The sequence below is a fragment of the Equus przewalskii genome, chromosome 17, assembly GCF_037783145.1.
Source record: "Equus przewalskii isolate Varuska chromosome 17, EquPr2, whole genome shotgun sequence".
Taxonomy (NCBI): Eukaryota; Metazoa; Chordata; class Mammalia; order Perissodactyla; family Equidae; genus Equus; species Equus przewalskii.
This window is the reverse complement of record NC_091847.1, coordinates 76,956,482-76,978,606: the sequence shown is the minus strand read 5'-3', so window position 1 is coordinate 76,978,606 and position 22,125 is coordinate 76,956,482. Positions and strand designations below refer to the sequence as shown.

General features: G+C 36.6%; 1 protein-coding gene across 12 annotated transcripts in view; it reads right to left on the bottom strand.

Annotated features, from left to right (window-relative positions):
* Nucleotides 1-22,125, bottom strand: part of NBEAL1 (neurobeachin like 1) — a 203,494-nt gene that overhangs the window by 88,597 nt on the left and 92,772 nt on the right. For 7 of the 12 annotated variants that reach the window (XR_011528531.1, XM_070580766.1, XM_070580765.1 and 4 more), the window contains 5 exons: nt 19,067-19,149; nt 14,232-14,317; nt 10,566-10,872; nt 8,650-8,756; nt 780-866 (listed from right to left, as the gene is read on the bottom strand). Coding sequence is in view for 11 of the 12 variants with exons in the window: in XM_070580766.1 (XP_070436867.1) it covers nt 780-866; nt 8,650-8,756; nt 10,566-10,872; nt 14,232-14,317; nt 19,067-19,149 (670 nt within the window). In the remaining variant the exon portion in view is untranslated. The remainder of the gene's footprint in view (nt 1-779; nt 867-8,649; nt 8,757-10,565; nt 10,873-14,231; nt 14,318-19,066; nt 19,150-22,125) is intronic. The other 5 variants (XM_070580771.1, XM_070580773.1, XM_070580772.1 and 2 more) reach the window with 1 other exon arrangement.

Genomic DNA, 22,125 nt, shown 5'->3' with positions numbered 1-22,125 from the left:
CATCCGGAACAGAAAATAATAGATTATCATGTCTCTTTTCATACCACAGCTCTATTTAGAAACCTGGACATCAAGATATTGTTAATAAAAGACACCATATAAGCTCCTCTCAAACATTTTGGGAAAGAAAACTAACAAAGCAATTTTTGTAGGTAGTTTTTTCCAAACTAAATTACCTAAAGTATTGTGAAAACGAACATAAACTGCATATTTCTGCCCTATACCCACATAGAGTTGAATTTTTAGAAAAGAAAAAAGATAAGTTTTATACTAAATTAAGACTCAAAGAGTTTGGCATCTTCTTCCCTTCCTCCAAGATTCGGGTTGTCCATTGAATTACAATCATCACTTGTCAAGAAGAAGCAAAGAATCAAGATATTAAAACTGATCATACATAGTCACAAACAAAGCCCTAAGGTCCCAATACACCACAATCCTCAGAAAAAGAAGCCCCCAAAATATGAAGTCACCACCAGGTGAACAGCATTGATATGGGGATCCCATTCCTGTACTTTGTATCTCCTCAAACTAAAAAGAACACACACAGACAAAGAGAGAATACTGTTGTTGATGGTTTATATTAAAAACCAAGATTTCAATATATTTGTCTTTTAGATGAAAGCAACTTTTAAATTGCTTTTAACAATTTTCAAAATAATGAAGATCAGAATTAGATAATGTTGTATATTATAAGACATGGGAAGAAAAGTACAGGAATAGTTGCTCCCATTGACTGATTTTGGACTTCAGCTGAAACAAGATGCAGGCTTTGTAGATACCTGGTCCTCATTCATTTCTGTCAGTAATTTGTTGGCAAGGTCTTTCTCGTTCTTGTCTGCCACCTTATTGTTAGCATTTAAAAACAGCTGTTAAAAATAGAGACAAGAATAATGGAGAAAGAACATTAAATTGTTACCTATGAGCAGAAATGAAGCTTAAATGGATTTCCATGTCTCTTGAAAATAAACCCAAGAATTCACTTGCAAAGTATACCGCTTGTAAACTGACAATCAACTACTCACATTTTGGATTACAAACCAACATTAATTCATATACTATATAATTATTATTACTTTCTCTCATGGAACTCTAAGTTACTAAAATAAAAAATGGCAGTAATTAAATTAGTTAATATTCCTAAATTCTGAAAGGATCAGCAGAGGACGCCTCACAGAAAAGAAGGATAAAGGGGCTGGCCCCATGGCCGAGTGGTTAAGTTGTGTGCTCCGCTCCAGCAGCCTGGGGTTTGCAGGTTCGGATCCCGGGTGCAGACCTACACACCGCTCATCAAGCCATGCTGTGGCAGCATCCCACACAGAAAAACGAGAAAGACTTACAACTAGGATATACAACTACGTACTGAGGCTTTGGGGAGAAAAAAAAGAAGGAAATGTGCTATTGAGACAGACTAAAGATACTGTAGTAAATAATGTACAGTAAGGGTTCTGTAGCCACGTATGTTTGTGAAATGCTATTAAACTAACTTTAAAAGGGTTCTTTCTGGAAATATTTCTCAGAGTCTCAAATATGCTAATGTGTAGTTGGACAAGGGAGGTTAGCATGAAGCATTTCCCGAATTTATCTGATCACACATTTTGTTAAAAATTCTGTAACACTATTCTCCAAAATTATCAAGAATTAAGAACAATTTATATTAATTTCTTTACTAGAAAGGGGGATTAGGATTATCTCTGATATACATGGAGACTGCCCTCTACCGAAAGAAGGATAGGAATAAAGTATTTAAGTATAAAAAACTCAGAATCCCAAAAGATCTCAGTTGCAGTCTGGGTAAAGAGAAAGATAACTCAAATAAGACTGAAAAGGGAGAGAAAGTTAGGTCATAAAGGGATTTAGCAAGAGCATTCTAAGAAGGAAGTTCTTCTTAGGAAGTTCTATCATTTTAGAAATGAGAAAACAAAAGTCCAGTAATGTGCCGAAGTAAAGTGGTGTAACGTGGACAAACATATGGTGTGATATGGTATGCAAGAGCACACGGAAAGCTTAACCTGAATATAGATTCGTGAACACAATATAGGCTTTGGAATCAGAAACCTGGATTAGAATCTTGACTCTGCTACTTACTAGCTGTCTGGTTTTAAGGAAAACTATTTAACTTCTCCAAGCTTGTTTCTCAAAAATGAAAAGAATAATATCTCATGAAATAGGTGTGCAGATTAAATGAGATAATCCATGCTAAGTTATTAGCCCAGTGTCTATGCTAATGGATACTATTAGCACATAATAAGGGTTTAACAAATGCAAGCTGGTATTATCAGCAGCAGCAAACATTGTTAAAACAGTGATATTCCATATTATCAAGGTGCAGGGACACAGAAAGGCTCAGAACTGACGAAACCAAAAACGAGTGAAGTCTTTCCAGAAAGCAATCCATATCAAGAATTTTAAGAAAAGTTCTTACATTTAAATCAATAATTGTATTTCTAGAAATATACCCTAAGAAAGAGTCACAGACTCATACCAAGATTTTAGAACAGAGATGCTCACTTCAGCCTTAATCACAATAGCAAAAAATAAGAAACCACCGAAATAGCCAACAATAGTAGAATAGTTAAATAAATAACGGTTCATCCATTGGTTGAAAGAGAAGTCCTCAAACTTTCTGGTCTCAGGACCCCTTAACACTCTTAAAAATTACTGAGAACCCCAAAGAACTTTTATTTATATGGATAACATCTATCAATATTGACCATATCAGAAACTAAAACCAAGACATTTAAAAATATTTATTTATTCATTCAAAAAAGTAACAATAAACCCATTACATGTGACCTAAATTACATATTTTTATGAAAAATAACTATATTTTCCAAAATATATCTTAGCGAGCATGGTACTGCTTTTACATTTCGTGAATCCCCTTAAATGTCTGACTTAGAAGACAGATAAACTCTCATATCTGCTTTTGCATTCAGACTGTTATGATAATGCTACTATGGTTAAAATTTATGAAGAAAATCCAGCCTCAAACAGAAATATTATTAAGATTAGACTTTGCAGACTCCCTAAAATGATCTTGGATCCCACACTTTGAGAACTGCTGGCCTGAAATGTTTGCAGTCATTAAAAACAATGTTTTGAAAAATGTGTGATGGCATATGGGAAGACTCATGCTGAAACATGTTTAAAAGCAGGATAAAATAGGGGCTGGCCCCGTGGCCGAGTGGTTAAGTTCGCGCGCTCCGCTGCAGGCGGCCCAGTGTTCCGTTGGTTCGAGTCCTGGGCGCGGACATGGCACTGCTCATCAAACCACGCTGAGGCAGCGTCCCACATGCCACAACTAGAAGGACCCACAACGAAATATACAACTATGTACCGGGGGGCTTTGGGGAGAAAAAGGAAAAAATAAAATCTTTAAAAAAAAAAATAAAAAAAATAAAAATAAAAATAAAAAAAAAGCAGGATAAAATATTCAGTAGCATCCAATTTCATAAAAGAAAATATATCCACATTAAAAATACATATTCAAATATTGTTATGTATACTTTAACCACACTTTTAAAATTTAAATATTATATATATACACTTTGTAAAAAGATTTTAAACATTTTTTTATACTTTTTTCCTCCAAAATCTCTATTTTGACTGCATATTGCTGTAGAATTTAAATAAAACTCTATTTTAAAAAAACAAAAAGAAACTGCTCAAGGTCACCAAGGCAACATGTATGAATCCAGGCAGGTGTGACCCAGAGTCAGGCTTTCAACTACACCATTCTACTCATCCACTCCCAACACTCTTTCCATAAAGCAGCCCTCAGCTGCGCCTTTCATAAATTCTCACTCCTATTAAACGTATGGATGATAAATTTTTGTTGTAGTTGGTTTTAAGGGGTAGATGTGAGGAAGAAAGGGAAAAAAGTAAATAAAACGAATTAAATAAGATGAACAAGACTACAATATAAAGAGCTTTCCAGAATCTGAACACTTAAGTCCTCAAATGGAACTTTGCATAATTACAATATGCTGCAATGCCTATATTTTCAAAACAATGATTTTAACTTCAAAGTAGAGTGCTAAAGTCAATGTGATGGTTTTGAGTCCTTGTCTTTACTACTAGACATTTGTTGTTAGTTTCTTCTCATTAATTCAAATTTCCTTGCACAGTTTTTTTTTAAAAAAATTTACATTAATTCAAAGCATATCTCCATTCCAAAATGTGATACAGTAAAACAAAATACCTTAAATATTTAAGGTTCATCACACCTATCATAAAAGTTCAATGCATGATTCCATGGAATGGTCCTTTAAGTACTTTACAGTTTGATGAAACTCATTTTGACCAGCCCAGAGATCTTTACACAAACACTTAAGGAAATTAATGCATACTCAAACTGGTTGGTGAATCTCATAAAAAAGAAAGGAAAGAAACTGTAGCCATAAGCCTAAGGTTTTCCATGTAATTCATAAATTGTTTATGGCACTTTAAGCTTTAGTTGACAATGTTTCCAAAGGGTCTGAATATTTAAATAATACTACTCTTGATTCTGTATTACTATATAAAATGGAATAAATGACTCATTCCTTACTAACAAAAACCAATTTAAACAGAAATCGATCACAGACATTCGTAGCATCCTGTAACACATTTGAGAACTTAAGTTTTTACAAGGTTCTAAACACTTTTACATATTATGGAATCATATCACCTATCTCCATCAAATTTGTCCGTCAATAAAATCTGCAATTCTCCTACATTTAATGCACAGAAACATTTTTTCTACTGACTAAATAGTGATCTTAAGTACTAGTACTAGTAATACCCAGTTACAAAACTATGTGTAACAATGAAGCATGAAAGCAGGACAGAATATCTAGGTAAGAAATCCTAGGGGCCGGCCCCGTGGCCAAGTGGTTAAGTTCGCGTGCTTCGCTGCAGTGGCCCAGGGTTCGGATCCTGGGCGCGGATATGGCACTGCTCGTTAGGTCACGTTGACCCACGTTAGGTCCGACATGCCACAACTAGAAGGACCCACAACTAAGATATACAACTATGTACGGGGGGTTTGGGGAGATAAAGCAGAAAAAAAAAAAAAGATTGGCAACAGTTGATAGCTCAGGTGCCAATCTTTAAAAAAAAAGAAAAAAAGAAATCCTACTTCCATCATATATAAGTGTTAACCCTGGGCTAAAGACTTAATCTCTTAGGACATAGTTCTTCATTTGTATAATAAAACAGTTGCACAGTTTATTGCACAGGTTTCCCCTTGTTTTTAAGACTTAATGACTCTAAAGTTTAATGATGAATCTACAGTGATTCTTTTTTTTCTTTCTTTTTTTTGCTGAGGAAGATTACCCTGAGCTAACATCTGTGCCAATGCTCCTCCGCTTTATATGTGGCATGCTGCCACAGCATGGCTTTGAGTCATGAAGGTCTGTTCCCAGGATCCCAATCTGTGAACCCAGGCCACCAAAGTGGAGTGTGCCAAACTTAACCAGTAGGCCATGGAGCTGGCCCCAATCTACAGTGATTCTCACTAGAATATTCTAGAAATAAAGACCACTGCCAGCAGGTAAGGCCCAGATCCCAAAGTATGGCTTTCCCCTCCAAAATGGGTTTCTTCTCTAGCATTTCCTGTTTCAAAACAAAATGTGATTAGTAGTATCAAATAACTAACTTTTAAAACACTATGACTATTAGCAAGTTTCCAGATCTAAATTATAAAAAATTTTGGCCTGAAGCTGGCCCAGTAGTGTAGTGGGTTAAGTTCACATGCTCTGCTTCGGCAGCCTGGGGTTCGCAGGTTGGGATCCCAGGTGCAGACCTACACACTGCTCATCTAGCCATGCTGTGGCAGTGTCCGATATACAAAATAGAGAAAGACTGGCATGCATGTTAGTTCAGGACCAATCTTCCTCACAAACAAAACAAAACAAAAAAACTTCGGCCTATACCATAGTAGAAAGAGCAGATACTAGCTCACCATCATGACAGCTATGCCAAACAGCTTTGTACTTTTTAAAAAGATATTGTTGACCTGGAATGGCAGAGATTTTTATTACATCTGAGTTTCATATTTTGAAGAAGAGTACATACTAATACATTTTAGTAGGAACTACATTTTATCCTGGCGATTTACATTCTACAACGTGTGACTGGCAGGTTTTCTAATTGTATGAGATTTTGTCTTTATCACTAAAGTTGCCTTTATAATTGGATAAAAAAGCCACACTGCTTTCTTACAATGAACAGAAACCTTTATAAACATTTCTCTGATGCTGCGTTCATCTCTCTAGGATTTCTTTCCCAAGTATGATTTTTAAGAGATGGGGGGGACGCATCTTGACTCCCCAGTGGTAATTTTGTACTTTTGTTGACTTCATAAATATTCATTACTATTTACTTCATCAATATATTCTTTATTATTTTATGCTATTCTTTACTATTTTATAAAAAGTAAGTAACATGGTGACATAAATGTTTTCAGGTATATCCCTCCAAACAGTGTGGAAAAATTCAAGGAGCTGATATTAAAATCCTTATTCTGGAATATTCTCACAGAACCAGAATGAACATCTAGTATTTTTCAGCAGGGAGTCCATGAAGGGAATACCTCAAATAGAAAGAGGTAAAAGTTATCTGAAGTAGTTTTATTTTCAAACACTTCTCACAAAGCTCTCTAAAAAATTTCTGATACCATCTTGAACTTCATGGAAACAGGATCTAATAATAAGAGATATTAGTTATTACATACTTACACACAAATGTGCTACAAGTGTAAATCAGTAAAAAATAAGAAAAATGATAAGCAAATTGGAAGTATACATCAAGAACCCTAGTAGTATTTCTATTTTTCTACTTTTCTATATTTTCCAATTACTTATAAGTTGTTTTTAAACAATGTTCCCGCATTTAAAAAACCCAAAAGCTTATGCCCTTTCACTTAGTAATTCTCCTAGAAATAGAATTCTAGGAGCCAGCCCCGTGACCAAGAGGTTAAGTTCGTGCGTTCTCCTTCAGCAGCCCAGGGTTTCGCCAGTTCAGATCCTGGGCATGGACATGGCATGGCTCATCAAGCCATGCTGAGGCAGCGTCCCACACAGCACAACCAGAAGGACCTACAACTAGAATATACAACTATGTACCGGTGGGGCTTTGGGGAGAAAAAGTAGAAGAAAAAAGAAGATTAGCAACAGATGTTAGCTCAGGTGCCAATCTTTTTTAATTTTTTTCCCTTCCCAAAGTCCCCCAGTACACAGTTGTATATTCTAGTTGTAGGTCCTTCTGGCTCTGCTATGTGGGACGCCGCCTCGGCATGGCTTGATGAGTGGTGCAATGTATGTACCCAGGATCTGAACTGGCAAAACCCTGGGCTGCCAAAGCGGAGCACACGGACTCAACCACTCAGCCATGGGGCAAGCCCCCTCAGCTGCCAATCTTAAAAAAATAAAATAAAAAGGATTCTATTCTATGAAACTTGAAAGAGTTATGTAATAGCAAAAAAACTGGAAATAAATTAAGTATCTACCAATTAGGAATAGTTAAGTATGGTACATCCACCTAATATAGTATTATGTAGATATTAAAATTCTAACAGAGGAAAATGCTAATGAAATAATCTCAAATGAAATAAAAGCACAAAATTATATGCATCAAATGCTCACACCAAATTTTTACAACACATAAATAACAAAAAAGACTTTAAAACTCAACAACAACAAAAAACCCAACTAAAAAAATGCACAAAGGACTTGAACAGACATTTCTCCAAAGAGGATACACAAATGGCCAATAAGTACAGGAAAAAATGCTCAATGTCACTAATCATTAAAGAGAGAAAGGCAAATCAAAACCACATGAGATACCGCTCACACCCATTAGGATGACTATTATCAAAAAGAAGAAAATAACAAGTGGTGGTGACGATGTGGAGAAATCACAACCCTTGTGCACAGTTGGTGGGAATGTAAAATGGTGCAGCTACTATGGAAAACAGTAAGGTGATTATCAAAAATTTAAAAATTTAATTACTATATGATCCAGCAATCCCACTTCTAGATATATACCCAAAAGAATTGTAAGCAAGGTCTCAAGGAGATATTTTTACACTCATGTTCAAAGCAGCATTATCCACGATAGCCAAAAGGCTGGAATCAATACAAGGGTCCATCAACAGACGAGCGGATAAACAAAATGTAGTATATACATACAATGGAACATTACTCTGCCTTAAAAAGGAAGGATACTCTGCAAAATGCAACAACATGGAAGAATCTTGAGGACATTACGCTAAATGAAATAATCCTGTCACAAAAAGACAAATACTGTATCAGTCCACTTATATGTGGTACTTACAGCAGTCAAAATCATACAGACAGAAAGTAGAATGGTGGTTGTCAGTGACTGAGTGGAGGGGAGAATGCGGAATTGTTTAATGAGCATACAGTTTCAGTTTTACAAGACGAAAACAGTTACAGGGCATGGATGGGGGTGATGGTTGCACAACAATGTGAATACATTTAAATACTTCTGAACTGTAAACTTAAAAAATGGTTAGGATGGTAAATTTTGTTACATGTATTTTACCACAATTTAAAAAATCAGTAATAATAATATGCTCAAATTTGAATCAAAACACAAAATAATAGCTTCTTAAAATCAAAGACAACAATAATAATAGAAAAATACCTTGCAGTTCTGTAGCAGCCGTATGAGATGCTCAAAGCAATTGCTGTTAAGGAAAATGGCCTGAAGAACAGGCCTATCTGTGCAGTCTAACATGGCTGTGATAGTATCTAGGAAAATAAAAACAAAATTGTCCATTTGTAAAGCGGAAAATTTGGGATCATAGAAACATTTACTCTAGCCATATTTGTAATTTAGGCCTTTCAGCTAACAAACAGATGGAAATTCTTTAGGAAATAAGAGGGACAGGGAGTAGGAAATGTATTTATTATTTATTAAGAGAAGTGAACATTTTTATACTTTATTATAACGTATTTAACTTTTTATATAAATAACTTTTATTATAAAGTATTTAACATATATATATAAAATATATATATAAAAATATATATATATATATGAGAGGGAAATATTTCCCATTTACTTAGTTGTTCTTCCATTATAACGCTCAAGTATAACCAACTGTGGTTCCCAATTTGCTATTAATAAGCAGCACCTGGTTATGTTTGGCAACATGGTCTCACTTATGCAGTAGAACTTTAACAAATGGCCACTGTGAAAATGAGACTTAGGTAATTAATCCATTCCAGATGACGCTTTGCTCTTGTTTCCTACTGAAGGGATATCCCCATTCAGAAACCAAGGGACAGTTGGTATAGGTAATACAATAGTTCCTAACAAAAAATAAGTCCATTTAACATAGACTCAAACTTCCTGATCAACTTACAATTTATAATTATAAAACATGCCGTGTTATAACATGTAAGAGAATAGAAACTATATAAGATGGATCTTATTTTCCTACAAAAACACTGTTGTAACAAATCATTAAGATTCACCAAGAGCTTGATGTCCAATATTTTTAAGTTGCACACCACACACATATACCCACACACAAACATTTTTTTAAGTCTCTAGAGCTATACAACAAACGATTAATGTTGGTTAAGTCTGGGTGGCAGGAAATAAAAAACTTTTATTTTCTCTTTACTTATCTGAATTTCCTGGTTTAGCTGCAATGAAAATATTTTATTTCTATAAAAAGGAACTCTCAGGGGCTGGCCCGGTGGCGCAGTGGTTAAGTGCGCACGCTCCGCTTTGGCGGCCCGGGGTTCACCGGTTCGGATCCCAGATCTGGACATGGCACCGCTTAGCAAGCTATGCTGTGGTAGGCGTGCCACATATAAAGTAGAGGAAGATGGGCATGGATGTTAGCTCAGGGCCAGTCTTCCTCAGCAAAAGGAGAAGGATTGGCAGCAGTTAGCTCAGGGCTAATCTTCCTCAAAAAAAAAAAAAAAGTAACTCTCAGTTAACAATATTTGTACCTATCAATCTAACAGAAGAATGCAATAAGAAATCACATGTATTGGTGAAGGAGATCACAGAGAGAAACAGATAGAAAAGCACAGAATGACACAAAACAGAGAGAGGAAAAGAAAAACAAGACACACACACACACACACAGAGGATCTGAGAAAACAAAACAAAAAAACAGAGGCCCTCCAGAAGAAGGACAAATGTTGAAGTGACCTCTATCAGAGATGTTACAGAAGCACATACAAAACTGATCATACATGACTCCTTGCCATGGGTTAGAAACTACAAATGGCACTTTCTGAAAATTTATTTTTCCTACAATTTCAAAATCAGCGCTGACCTTCTTTTTAACATTGATGCTTTTAGTGGATTATACTTCCAAAAATGAATATAGAGTTTTGATTTTGTCATTGTTAAAGCAAAGACGTTGACAAATCAATTCCATATTAACTATTCTGAAGTTAACATCTAGTAACACAATATCTGAATTAAACAATACTTTCTATACAATGGCCTTGTATTTCAAATGAAATTGGGGAATGTGAAAGTAAAAAACCAGACTTAGAGCAAACCAAGTCTAACGAACTTCATGTAATACTTACTCAGCATTTTGATCTGCAGAGCTATGAATCGGCTCTCCCACTGTCTGGACCTCCTTTGATTAGGTAAAGCTGAATGATCAGAATTCAGCAACTTAAAATAGTTCTCCAGAAGAGTGCTGGTTTCCACTTGCCGCTGGTCAGAGCTGCTAGCGAGAAGGATATGCACCACTTCTGTAAGGCACTTCAGAGTAAGCTCTACCTTCCTACCCACTTCTTCAGGATTTCCGTCCTCCCAGGAATCACAATCTGCCAAAACTCTCATAAGAACTTCCATGGTGGCTGGAGAAATTGCTTGCAAAGCATTCCTCTGAAACATGAGAGACATTCTGTTGATTATAGCAAACCTAACTGAAGTCTTGTATGTTTGCAAAAAAAAAGAGAATTTAATAAATCTGCAGACAATTTTTCTCTTAATAAATCAACATATAAAAAAATTTTAAACACTTTGACAGACACTGCTAGTATTTTATGCCTATTATTTTACACATCATTTCCTCACTACTAATAGAATTCTGATTTTATTCAGATAGCAATGTGCCCACATGGAAAACTTGCTTACCACCTCCCCCTGCAGCTAGGAGTAGCCATGTGACATAATTCCGGTCAAGGATACACGCCAGTAGACTAGGAAGAGGCTATCACTTCATGAATAAAAAGGGAAGGACCCTTTGCTCTTGGCCTTTTCACCTTTTTCCTGCCTGAAGTGTAGACATGATGCTTGGAGCCACCTTTATAACACGAGGAAACAAGCCCAAGAATTAAAGTAGCAGGCTAGAGAGCAGAACAGGAGTATCGAAGTACCTTAGTCTCTGATGATACCACTGAGCTGCTATACCAGCCCAGAATTGCCTACATTTGGCTTTCTCATGCAAGAATTAAAAAACACACCTCTACTTGGGTAAGTCTCTCTCAGGCTTTCCGTTGATTACAGCAGATCCATCCCAAATGATAAAGATATATAAGAGGACTGGCTTGGCTCCGATTCTACAAACATATTTCGGAAACTCTAACTAACTGGTAGCTATTTGAGGTGATCCATTAAACTTGAAAATAAACAACATACACTGTCCTAAATTATTAAATTGATACATACTGAATCAGAACATAGCTATCAAAAGCATCTGAAAGTAATAGTACTTAGGCCATTAGGACTTGTTATTATCAACATAATAAATAATATCAACAGTAAGTGCTACTATGGAAAGAACTGATGATGGCCCACCCAACATCCATTTTCCTCCACTTCCTTAATAATAGAACCCCTAATGTTCTGGTGGACACATGGCTACCAGGAACAGAGATTACATTTCCTAACCTCCCCTGCTGCTAAGAAGGCTTAGGAAGTAAGTTTTACCAAATTTTTTATCTGGACATATTCGCCTTCTTTGCAGTTATCTGATGGAGTCTGGCAAATGAGATAAAAAAGACATCGAGCGTCTGCTTTTCATTACGTCCTTTACAGACAGTTGGCAGACGCCATTTGTCTCTTTCTTCATCTCCCCCTCCGTGTTTGTGCCAAAAATGCAGATATCATGGCCAGAACTCCAGAAGCTACCTTGCAGCACAAGAAATAATAGTAAAGATAACAAATTGACATTCAGAAGGAAGCTGAGTCCCTGAAGATCCTAGTCCATGAAATTAACTCTGAACTACTGACTGCTATTTTCTTTTTACTGAGAGAAAAATGTAAACTTCCAACTTGAGCTGTTATAACTTTACTATTTACTGCTACTTACAGAGGATCATAAATCCTACGGACACCTGTCATTCACTTAGTTCTTACAGGTGCAGGCACTTTATTAAGTGCTTTCCATATATTACATGTCATTTGGTCTTACAACTATCCTACAAGGGTTACGATTCCCATATTATAAATAAAGGAACTAAAACACATGTAAATAGTTTATCCGAGGTCACACAACTAGCTAGAGATGGGCATGGGAGTCAAATCTATGTCAGTCTGGCTGCAAAGCCCTTGCTCTTCACATAACATAAAACAGAACAAAATGCCATTGGGAAACCCGTGCATGATGCTTTGGGAAGGGAGACCAGTCATTGGACTTCAATCTTTCTGCTCTTTATGACAAGGCCATTCTTATGCCTTTAGACATTCAATCCATCTAAATACCCTGTACTGATGCTACAGCCACAAAGAACCTTCTGACTTCAATACAGCTGCACCTGTAACCACAATCTGATTACAAGAATTCTGAGTGTTTTCAGTATGAAACAATAAATCGGGCTTCCAGCATCTGCTTGATTTCCATGTTGAGTTTTAACTACTGGAGGTCTCTTGGGGCTCGATTACCCTTGGCACTAACAAGAACGAGCCTCTGTCTATTCAAAAAGGAAATGGGATCCCCCCAGCTTTTCCACTAGTCAAAAACAAGGTCATTTCCTATTTTATTCACAGATACTTATTAATTCTTATTCTTAACAGTGGAGAAATGATGAAAATGGGAGACACTGAAGGAAAAGGCTATCAGCTAATAAGGGCAGGCGACAAAGCAAACAAACTGAAAAATAAGATTCTGGTCATCATCCGTCTCACTACAAAGAGACTCTTCCACCAGTGTGAAGAGGAGAAGTCAAGGTAGTCAACCAGGGACCCCAGTGGTATCATTAGCAATACCTGTGACTTTGTCACCAACAGAAATCATATACATTTTCATACACTGCAATTGTTGCAGCGTCCTGAAACATGACTTACGTTCATCTCCTCTTTGAAACTGCATTAGTCACTAGACTTGCTGCTACTGCTAATGTAATGTGCTATAAAGAAGCACATACTATGTTACAAATTTGCTTTATTACTATTTTAGTAACTGCATTTCAGTATAATTAGTTTCCTTTGTGATCTTATGTATTTTATTTTAGGCATTTGAAAACATTCTCACAAGGGGCTTTATCAGACTGCCAAAGGGTTATGCAGTACAAAAAAGTGTTAGAAACATCTGATCTAAACTGTGTGGTTAAGAAAACACATAGAATGTTCTTTCTGAACTATAATCCTGTTTTCAACTAGCAGTTTTACTCAAGTTCACCATAGATAGCTTTTAAGATGCTCAATGTAAAAAAAATAAAGAAATAAACATTACTAGAATTTCTTTCTTGTAAATTATAAAAAAACTAGCTGGGTTTGCTGGAAAAAACGCATATAAACCCTGAATGTATACATTTAGTAATTATAGGTAGACAGAAGAGTGACCAAATTCATATATCTTAGGAAATCAAACCGCTAGAGTATAGAGGTTAGTCAGCCCTATTAATCCACTTGGTGAGCTCAAACTCCAGCAGTTTGATGAGTCTGATGAAATCAAACATTAGCAGTTTGGACTAACAGGGCAGACTAACCTCTATACTCTACAGTAAGAACTAATAGCTGAAAGTCAACACAACGAAGAACTTACAATACCCCCAAAATTGTTAAATCTGGTTATTTATGCAGTAATTTTATTGTTAGTGTTAAATATTATTACTTAGGGTTTTTGGAAGTTGATAAATAAAAGAAGTATGTAATTAGTTTTAAACAAGATTTAAAATCAGAAAAGTATTTCTATGGTTCCAGAAATTAGAAAAAGACAAAAAATACATTAAATAATCCATGGAAAGCTCTTCACACTGTTAATTATTGTTTTATATACTAACTTTCAACACTTTCCTCACCTGCCCACCAGCTATGATGGCTCCAAAGAGATGCAGTAAGCAACACTTAAGACTTTCTTTGAGATGTTCACTCTCTTGAAAACACTCTGCGGATATAACACACAAACAAGTAAATGAGAGTTCTCTTTCACAGTATGATTCATCTCTAAGGAATGTCTGACACTGAAACATTAAGAACTATTTTTAAAAAGGCTAATATTTGTTAAAAGACAAGGTTGATACACAGTTTTTCATAGGAGAGGAAAAGAGAAACCATCTATCAGGTAGCATTTTAGATACTTTATTTATGTTATCTCATTTAATTCTCATAATACTCCATATGAGGATATTTTACCCCATTTATAAATGAGCAAGTGGAAGGTCAGAATTTAATATCTTGCCTAAAGTCACAGGGCTACTAAGTGGCAGAGCTAGAAATAAATCCAAACCTGACATAAAACTAGATGTCTTTTTTAATACTACTACTTACTGCCTCTTATTTGAATAATTAAGTCAATTATACCATTAAAAAATCGAAAGAGTTGGACAAAAAGATTTCATGGGTCCACTTCGGGGCCAACACTGTAAAGGTTTAGTACTGACAGTAACCTTTCATCTAACATTATCAACTGTTTTATTATTTTTAAAAAGTTATATACACACATGACAAAGAAAAATTAAAACAACATAATTAACAAGGAAAAGCCAGTCTCCCTCTACCCGACGACTCAGTCCTCCACGCTCCCCACACCTTAAAAGAAAGGATAGCTGTATGCACACTACTGCATCCCACTTTGTTTTGACCTTAACACGCGCTGGGTATTATTACACCTTCACATGTACTCGGCCTTATTCGTTTTTGTGACTGGAGAGCACATCACCACAATGAGGTACCTGAATTTACTTAACCAGTTCTTTCCTGAGAAACTTTTATCCTTTCCCTTTCTTTTGATATTGCTAATAACCCAGAAATGAATAACCTTTTCTATATATCATTACACACAAAAACAAGACTATAACAATAGAGTTATTTCCAATCTTATACATAACAAACATTACCAAAAAGAAACAGTGCTGAGGTAAAATGCACTCATAGAAATTTACATATAAAAAATTAAGTCATTTCTGGGGCTGGCCTGGTAGCATAGTGGTTAAATTTGCACACTCTGCTTCAGTGGCCCAGCGTTCACAGATTCTGATCCCAGGCACGAACCTACACATCACTCATCAAGTCAGGCTATGGTGGCATCCCATATGAAAAAGAGAGGAAAATCAGCACAGATGTTAGCTCAGGGCCAATCTTCCTCACCAACGGAAAAAAAATCAAGTAATTTCAGCTATGCTGGAATAACTGTCACTACACATGGCTTCCTGATATAAATAACTAGAAAATTGGACAAAATAGGTTCTAGAAATTTTCCTTCTCCTGTGGGTAGAAAAGGCAGGGAAAGCAAAGTGATCCCAAGGATCACCTGCACTTCCTGTTTACAGACATTTTCTGAACAACTGCACAGACAGGGGGAACCCAAAAAGAACATGGGTATTTGATGAGTTAGGAGACAGATAAACAGTTTGGGAAGGCCTAGTTAACAGGAATTTGTGAGCAGTACTGGAGTGGAGGAAGCTGTACAGAGAAAGAACTCCAGAAATATGCACAGGGCTCACACTGAGCCGAAGAATCAATCCTCAATGATAGCGTGAAATCCCACAAGACAGGCAAAAACCTACCAAGGCACTGTAAGCTGAATAACTGTCAGATTTCACACAGAGCTGGAAGATGACAGAGTTCTGTTCAGCACACAGAAAACACATAAAAAGGATGTAAAACGATACAGCAAGTAAAGTCTAATCATCAGATTGCTAGAGTGGTTACGTGAGTATCTGACAAAGTAGGCAAGGAATATCACCATGGTTAGAAAGGGACACTCATTATCAAAAACACACCATGAGCGGGCCAGCCCCATGGCGGGGTGGTTGAGTTCACGAGCTCCACTTTGGCGGTCAGGCGTTTTGCCGGTTAAAATCCTGGGCGTGGACACAGCACTGCTCATGAAGCCATGCTGAGGCGGCATCTCACATGCCACAACTAGAAGGACTCACAACTAAAAATATACAAGTATGTACCGGGGGGCTTTGGGGAGAAAAAGGAAAAATAAAATCTTTAAAAAAAACCCCAACAAAACAGACCATGAAAGTAAGACTCATTTTTTTATCTGCAATAGTTTATTTTAAAGACTTTACAAGTACTTGGGATAAATACTTAGGGATAAATTAACAAAATATGTGCATAATCTATATGCTGAAAACTACAAAATATTGATTGAAGAAAAAAACCATAAACAATCAGATATATCAGATTCATAACTAGAAGTCTCAACACTCTTTTTTCTTTTTTTTTCCTGTGAGGAAGATTGGCACTGAGCTAACATCTGTTGCCAATCTTCCTCTTCTTGCCTGAGAAAGACTGTCACTGAGCTAACATCTGTGCCCATCTTCCTCTACTTCATGTGGGACGCCACCAGAGCACCGCTTGATAAGCAGTTCTAGGTCTGTGCTCGAGATCAGAAACAGCATACCCCAGACCGCTGAAGCAGAGCACACAAACTTAACCACAACACCACCAGGTCGGCCCCTCTCTCAATATCCTTAAGATGGCAATTCTGCTCAAACGGTTCCATAGATTCAATACGATCCCAATCAAAATCCCAGGCCTTTTGCAAAAATATTGAAAAAGATTCTAAAATGTATATAAATATGCAAAGGATCCAGAAAAGCCAAAACAATCTGAAAAACAAGAACAAAGCTGGAGGGCTTAACGATTTCAAGACTTCACATCAAGTATAAAGTCACAATAATCAATATAGTCTGGTGACAGCATTAGGGCAGACATGAGGAACAAAAGGGAATCCTGAAATCATCCCACACTATATGGCCTCCTGAGTTTGACAAAGATGCCACAGTAATTCACTGGGAGGAAGAACAGCCTTTTCAACAACTATTCCTGGAACAATAATGAAAAACCTATGCTGGCTAGAAAATATTAACTCAAAACAGAAAACTGACCTAAATGTACAAGTTAGAAGAAAACATAGGAGGAAATCTTCACGACCTTGAGGTAAGCAAGCTTCCTTTGATAAGGCACAAAACCACAGACCATAAAAGAAAGAAATTTATAAATTAGATCCCATCAAAATTTAAAACATGCAATGCAAACCACATTTAACATGTAAAACTTCTAACGTTTTTTTTAAACACTCCACTAATTAAATGAAAAGGCAAACTGAATAGGAGAAAATACCGTCAGTGACCAAATTTGGAAAAACTTGAGCATCCAAAAGGATTGACTATAACTGACTGCAAAACAGTGAATAAAAGTCACTGAGACCATGGCGATACACACAAAAAGAGAGTAATAAAAGTCACTTGCCCCGCCAGAAGTGACTATTATTTGAACTCATTTTGAAAACAGTAAAAGGTAAAGATTTAAGCATTTTATCCAGCCTTTTTAGGAACTGAAGTTTACCCCCAGTTGATGAGGGAAAATTCTTTTTTAGAGAATACAATAAGTGATAGATGTAAAAGGATAAGAGAATTAGAAAACCATAATTCTGCAGACCTCAATGAAATAACTGATTCAACCAAGGATCATCAACAGATGCTAAAACATTAGATGAAAAGATGTTGAAAAACAAGATATTCACACCGTGCCTAAGTACCATCCTGAGGGTAACTAGCAAAATTGCAAAAGGAAAATCATTTTGATAATTGGAAGATCTCACTATCACTACTGTGAGCAATGGTTAACAAAGGGTGGGCAAAACTCTCTCCTTCTCTATAGGAAAACAAACGAAGAATTATATCACTGGAAATCTGACAAATGTGGACAATCAGTGGACTAGGCAACGGCACTTACAGTAAAAATGGTCCTTGCTGTGGACTAGGAGAGCTATGAAGGACTATCAATACCCGATGGGAATGCATAACCTTGGGATTCCCTGACTGCAGTCTAACTTGTAACTTAGGCACCTCCCTTCCCAGGATCTGGAAGTCACATTCGTGGACTCCTACATGCGCAATGGCTCCTACAGGCTACTGTGCTTCACAGCCGGGGTGGCCCACACACCCGCCAATTTGGTCTCACTCTCTCACTTGGAGAACCCAAGAACAGCCCTTGGAATGTTGTGAGATCTCCCACTGGAGAGAAACCCTGCACTGTTCTACTGGCACACTGGGTTTCTTGTCCTGCACCCTCCAAGTGAGCCCAGTTCCAGGCGGGACCTGCCTGTGTGAACAAGTGAAGCCACATCACTTCTGGTGGTCAAGCAGAGGGGGCACTGCAATCATCTTCACCAAGCAACAAACAAAGCACTATTTCTGTCTTATTTCTTAGGGGAAAAAAGGAAAGAGAACTGAAGCAAATATGGCAAAATGTTAAGATGTGACAAATTTGAGTGAGAAACAAGGTATTCCTTTTATATTCTGCAAAACTTTCTATATTCTTGGAATACAGTATAATCATTTTTTTAAGAAATAAAACTAGAGTCCATATAGGTCACATGTACGGTGGTGGCCAATTCTCTTAAGTTCATTATTAGCAAAAACTCTGAAGTTCTAAAATATACTACCATCTTTAAAATATTTAGCTCTTTTAAGAGAAAAACGCTTTGAGAACAGTAAATAAAATAAAACCAAGAACAATAATCACAACAAAACTTGAATCAAGTACTCCAGTGATCGGGTTCTTAACATCTTTATCTTATAAATACACAAAGCTGAATCAAGGTTAGAACTGGAATAAGAATAAAGAATAATCAGAAGTAACATCAAAATCAAAGTAAATCAGAGCTGTTACTTACGATAAAAGAAAGGGACGAACTCCACTGTGAGAGAAGCTGGTTTATATTTCTGTCTGCTCTTTTCCACAGTACTAAGGATTCGTCTATCATTAAAAAGAAGTTAATACCAAATTATAACACAGGAAAGTAAAGATGGCACAATTACAGAAACTATAAAATAAATTTAATATTTTATTTTTGATTTGTGTACTGAATAACACATCTCCAGGACTGGCATAATCTTGAAAAAGAAGTCTAACCGAAAACTTAAATACTCACCAATGAAAGGATTTCTTCTTTTGAATTAAGCAAAAAAATTTACAATGCTTAACGGTGAAACACAGCAGACAGGTTAAGTCGCCAAACAACTGGAAACAGAAAAAGGAACTAGCCATTTAAAATTCCCAGTCTGTCAAAGAGCTTGCTCAGCAGCTCTGTAATCTGACCCCTAAGGTAGGACAGCTTACCACTACAGTGCAAGTGAAAGTCAGGAGAAATCAGGCTACTCCGTGCCACCTTCTGAAATTTTACCTGCACACAAAGAGTCTATACCACTGGCTTCTTCCACCTTAAGGATATAGATCCAGTGGAATGGGATTAGTTTTGTTTTTAATGACAATTCCAATCCTTTTGATGGCTGAAATATTTCTACAGACTTTGGCAAGGCCAACACAAATAGCACGTGCTTTTACCAAGAACATTTCAATTCAACACAAAATGAGTCTCTTAGATAGGCATGGCAGTCTAAGGATTGAGGAATAAAGGCTACTGTTACAATGATACATCAACTGGTGGACTGCTGAAAAATTTTAAAAATCACATTTTTTTCATGCCCTGAAAAAGCTCTTAACATTGTTAGATAAAACCAACAAAAATGGAAAATATTTGAAGAACAGCCACATAGAAATTCCACACATCTAAATATGATCTACTGATAAAGCATGGGTTTAAGATGCCTCCTCGTTTTTTTTGTGAGGAAGATTGGCCCTGAGCTAACATCTGTTGCCAATCTTCCTCTTTTTGCTTGAGGAAGTTTGTCACTGAGCAAACATTTGTGCCTATCTACCTCCATTTCATGTGGGACGCTGCCACAGCGTGGCTGGACGAGCAATGCTAGGTCTGTGCCCCAGATCCAAACCCATCAACCCTGGATCACCAAAAAAGAGTGCACAAACTTAACCACTACGCGACCGGGCTGGTACCAAAGATGGCTTCTCCTTAACAACTATAATTGAGATATTAAAATTACTTTCCTTATAATTATTCAAAGCTAGAAAGAAAAGAAAAGCCAACTGACTGTAGAATAAGCCAAATAGGAAAGGCACAGCTGAAGTCAGTAACCATAGAACAAAGAGTTCTAAGACACTGATCTAACATTCGGATTTGGGAGAAATCATATTAGAGACCATTTGTTCCTGGACTGCCTTCCAAATGTATGCCTATTTCCATTGTGTAGAAGGCATAAGAATTATCATACTCTCTGTATTTATTTTAATTTCAAACATAACATCCTAGAACACTATTGGATTTTCCTATTTAATTAAGACCATTATCAAAGATTTTTTGTCTTTACAAAAACACAATATCACTGGAGTTTCAAATAAAAAATTCAGTCACGCCTTTAAAAAAAATTCAGTCATGTGGTAGAAAAATTGATTTCTAATTGATTTTATTTGGCTTTCAGTTAGTTTTTTCCATGAGATTATTTACGCCTTTCACATTAGAAATTCTGATATTAACTAACAGATTGGATACACCCTATCCAAACACCTTGTGCTACAAACAACAGTAAACACTCTGACTTGGTTAACATAACGAAAAGGTATTCCTGCAATTTGTGATTAGCGAATTATTCTAAAGGCTCTGTATTAGATGTTATAATTTCCATTATAGTGGTGGTTAAATCTAATATGCTAACATAAATAAAAGGGGTGCAAACTATCATACATACCACAAATATTAAAGCATAAGTAGTTTACACTGAATATTTTCAACAAGTTAAGATAGAACAGCTAAAAATGTACCATTTTTAGAACATAACATACTTGGTTGCTCCACTATTACGATATTTGGGCCAAGCATCTAGCACTTAGCAGATGGGAATACATATCAACAAGTTTCTGAGAGGGTTGCAAAATGTCTGTTTGCATCTCGGTTTTCTAAGTTCTTGTCCCCTGGTCAATTTTTCTGTGCTTCTTTTTTGTGCTCCCATTACACCTAGGACATAACTATTTTTCCTAAACTTTTTATCTGGAAATAAGGTCAAGCTCTTGCAAAAGTTGTTTGTAAGTGGGTCAGGCTAAATTGAAAATGAAAATGGAAAAACCTTAGGACTGAAAATATAGCAAATTTGGGAGACCTAAAAAAGAGGTCTGATTGTGGGTGATGATACAAAACTCTTCCTATTCTGTGACCATAGGGAGGCAAGACATATGAGTTTAAAATTCTCTTTGAGCTCTGTACTGGTAATTATGCCACTGTCACTAAGCTCCAAACCCATCATCTGATATCGGATCTGTTTTGTGATGCTGGGACAGGCACTCTACAAACCACATTTCCCTTCTTCCGGCTGTTGGGTTCACCAATAGCAGGTACTAAACGGAGTTTGGACGGTTGAAAGAGTGAAAAAGGAACTGATTCCTTATTTTCTACCAGCCTGCAGTTCTCAACTGTAGCGTCTGCAGTTGGTTCTTGTCTTCAGCGTCTTTTTGGCAGTCCCAGAACGAGCCTCTTCGTGGCTGCTCGGCGATACCAGAACTGGCTAAGCAACTCTCCTTCCCCAGAGGCCTGAGCCCCAGCACTGCAAAGCCTCTTCTCCAAGCTTGTAGTCTCTGATAACCCCAATCTCTTCCCTTTGTTCCCACAGCCCCAGGAAGTAGCTGCTTCCTGAAGTCACTATCTCTGCATTACATCAATGTCTCCCTTTTGCTGAGTTCTCTAATTCCTAATTAACAATTTCCTTGTGCTATATTCTCTCTCTTTAAATATCTAGTATGGTTCCTGCTTTCCTGAGTGACACAAGCCTCACAATTAAAAATAAATAGACAAAATATTGTTAAAAATAATTTTCAAATTATGAA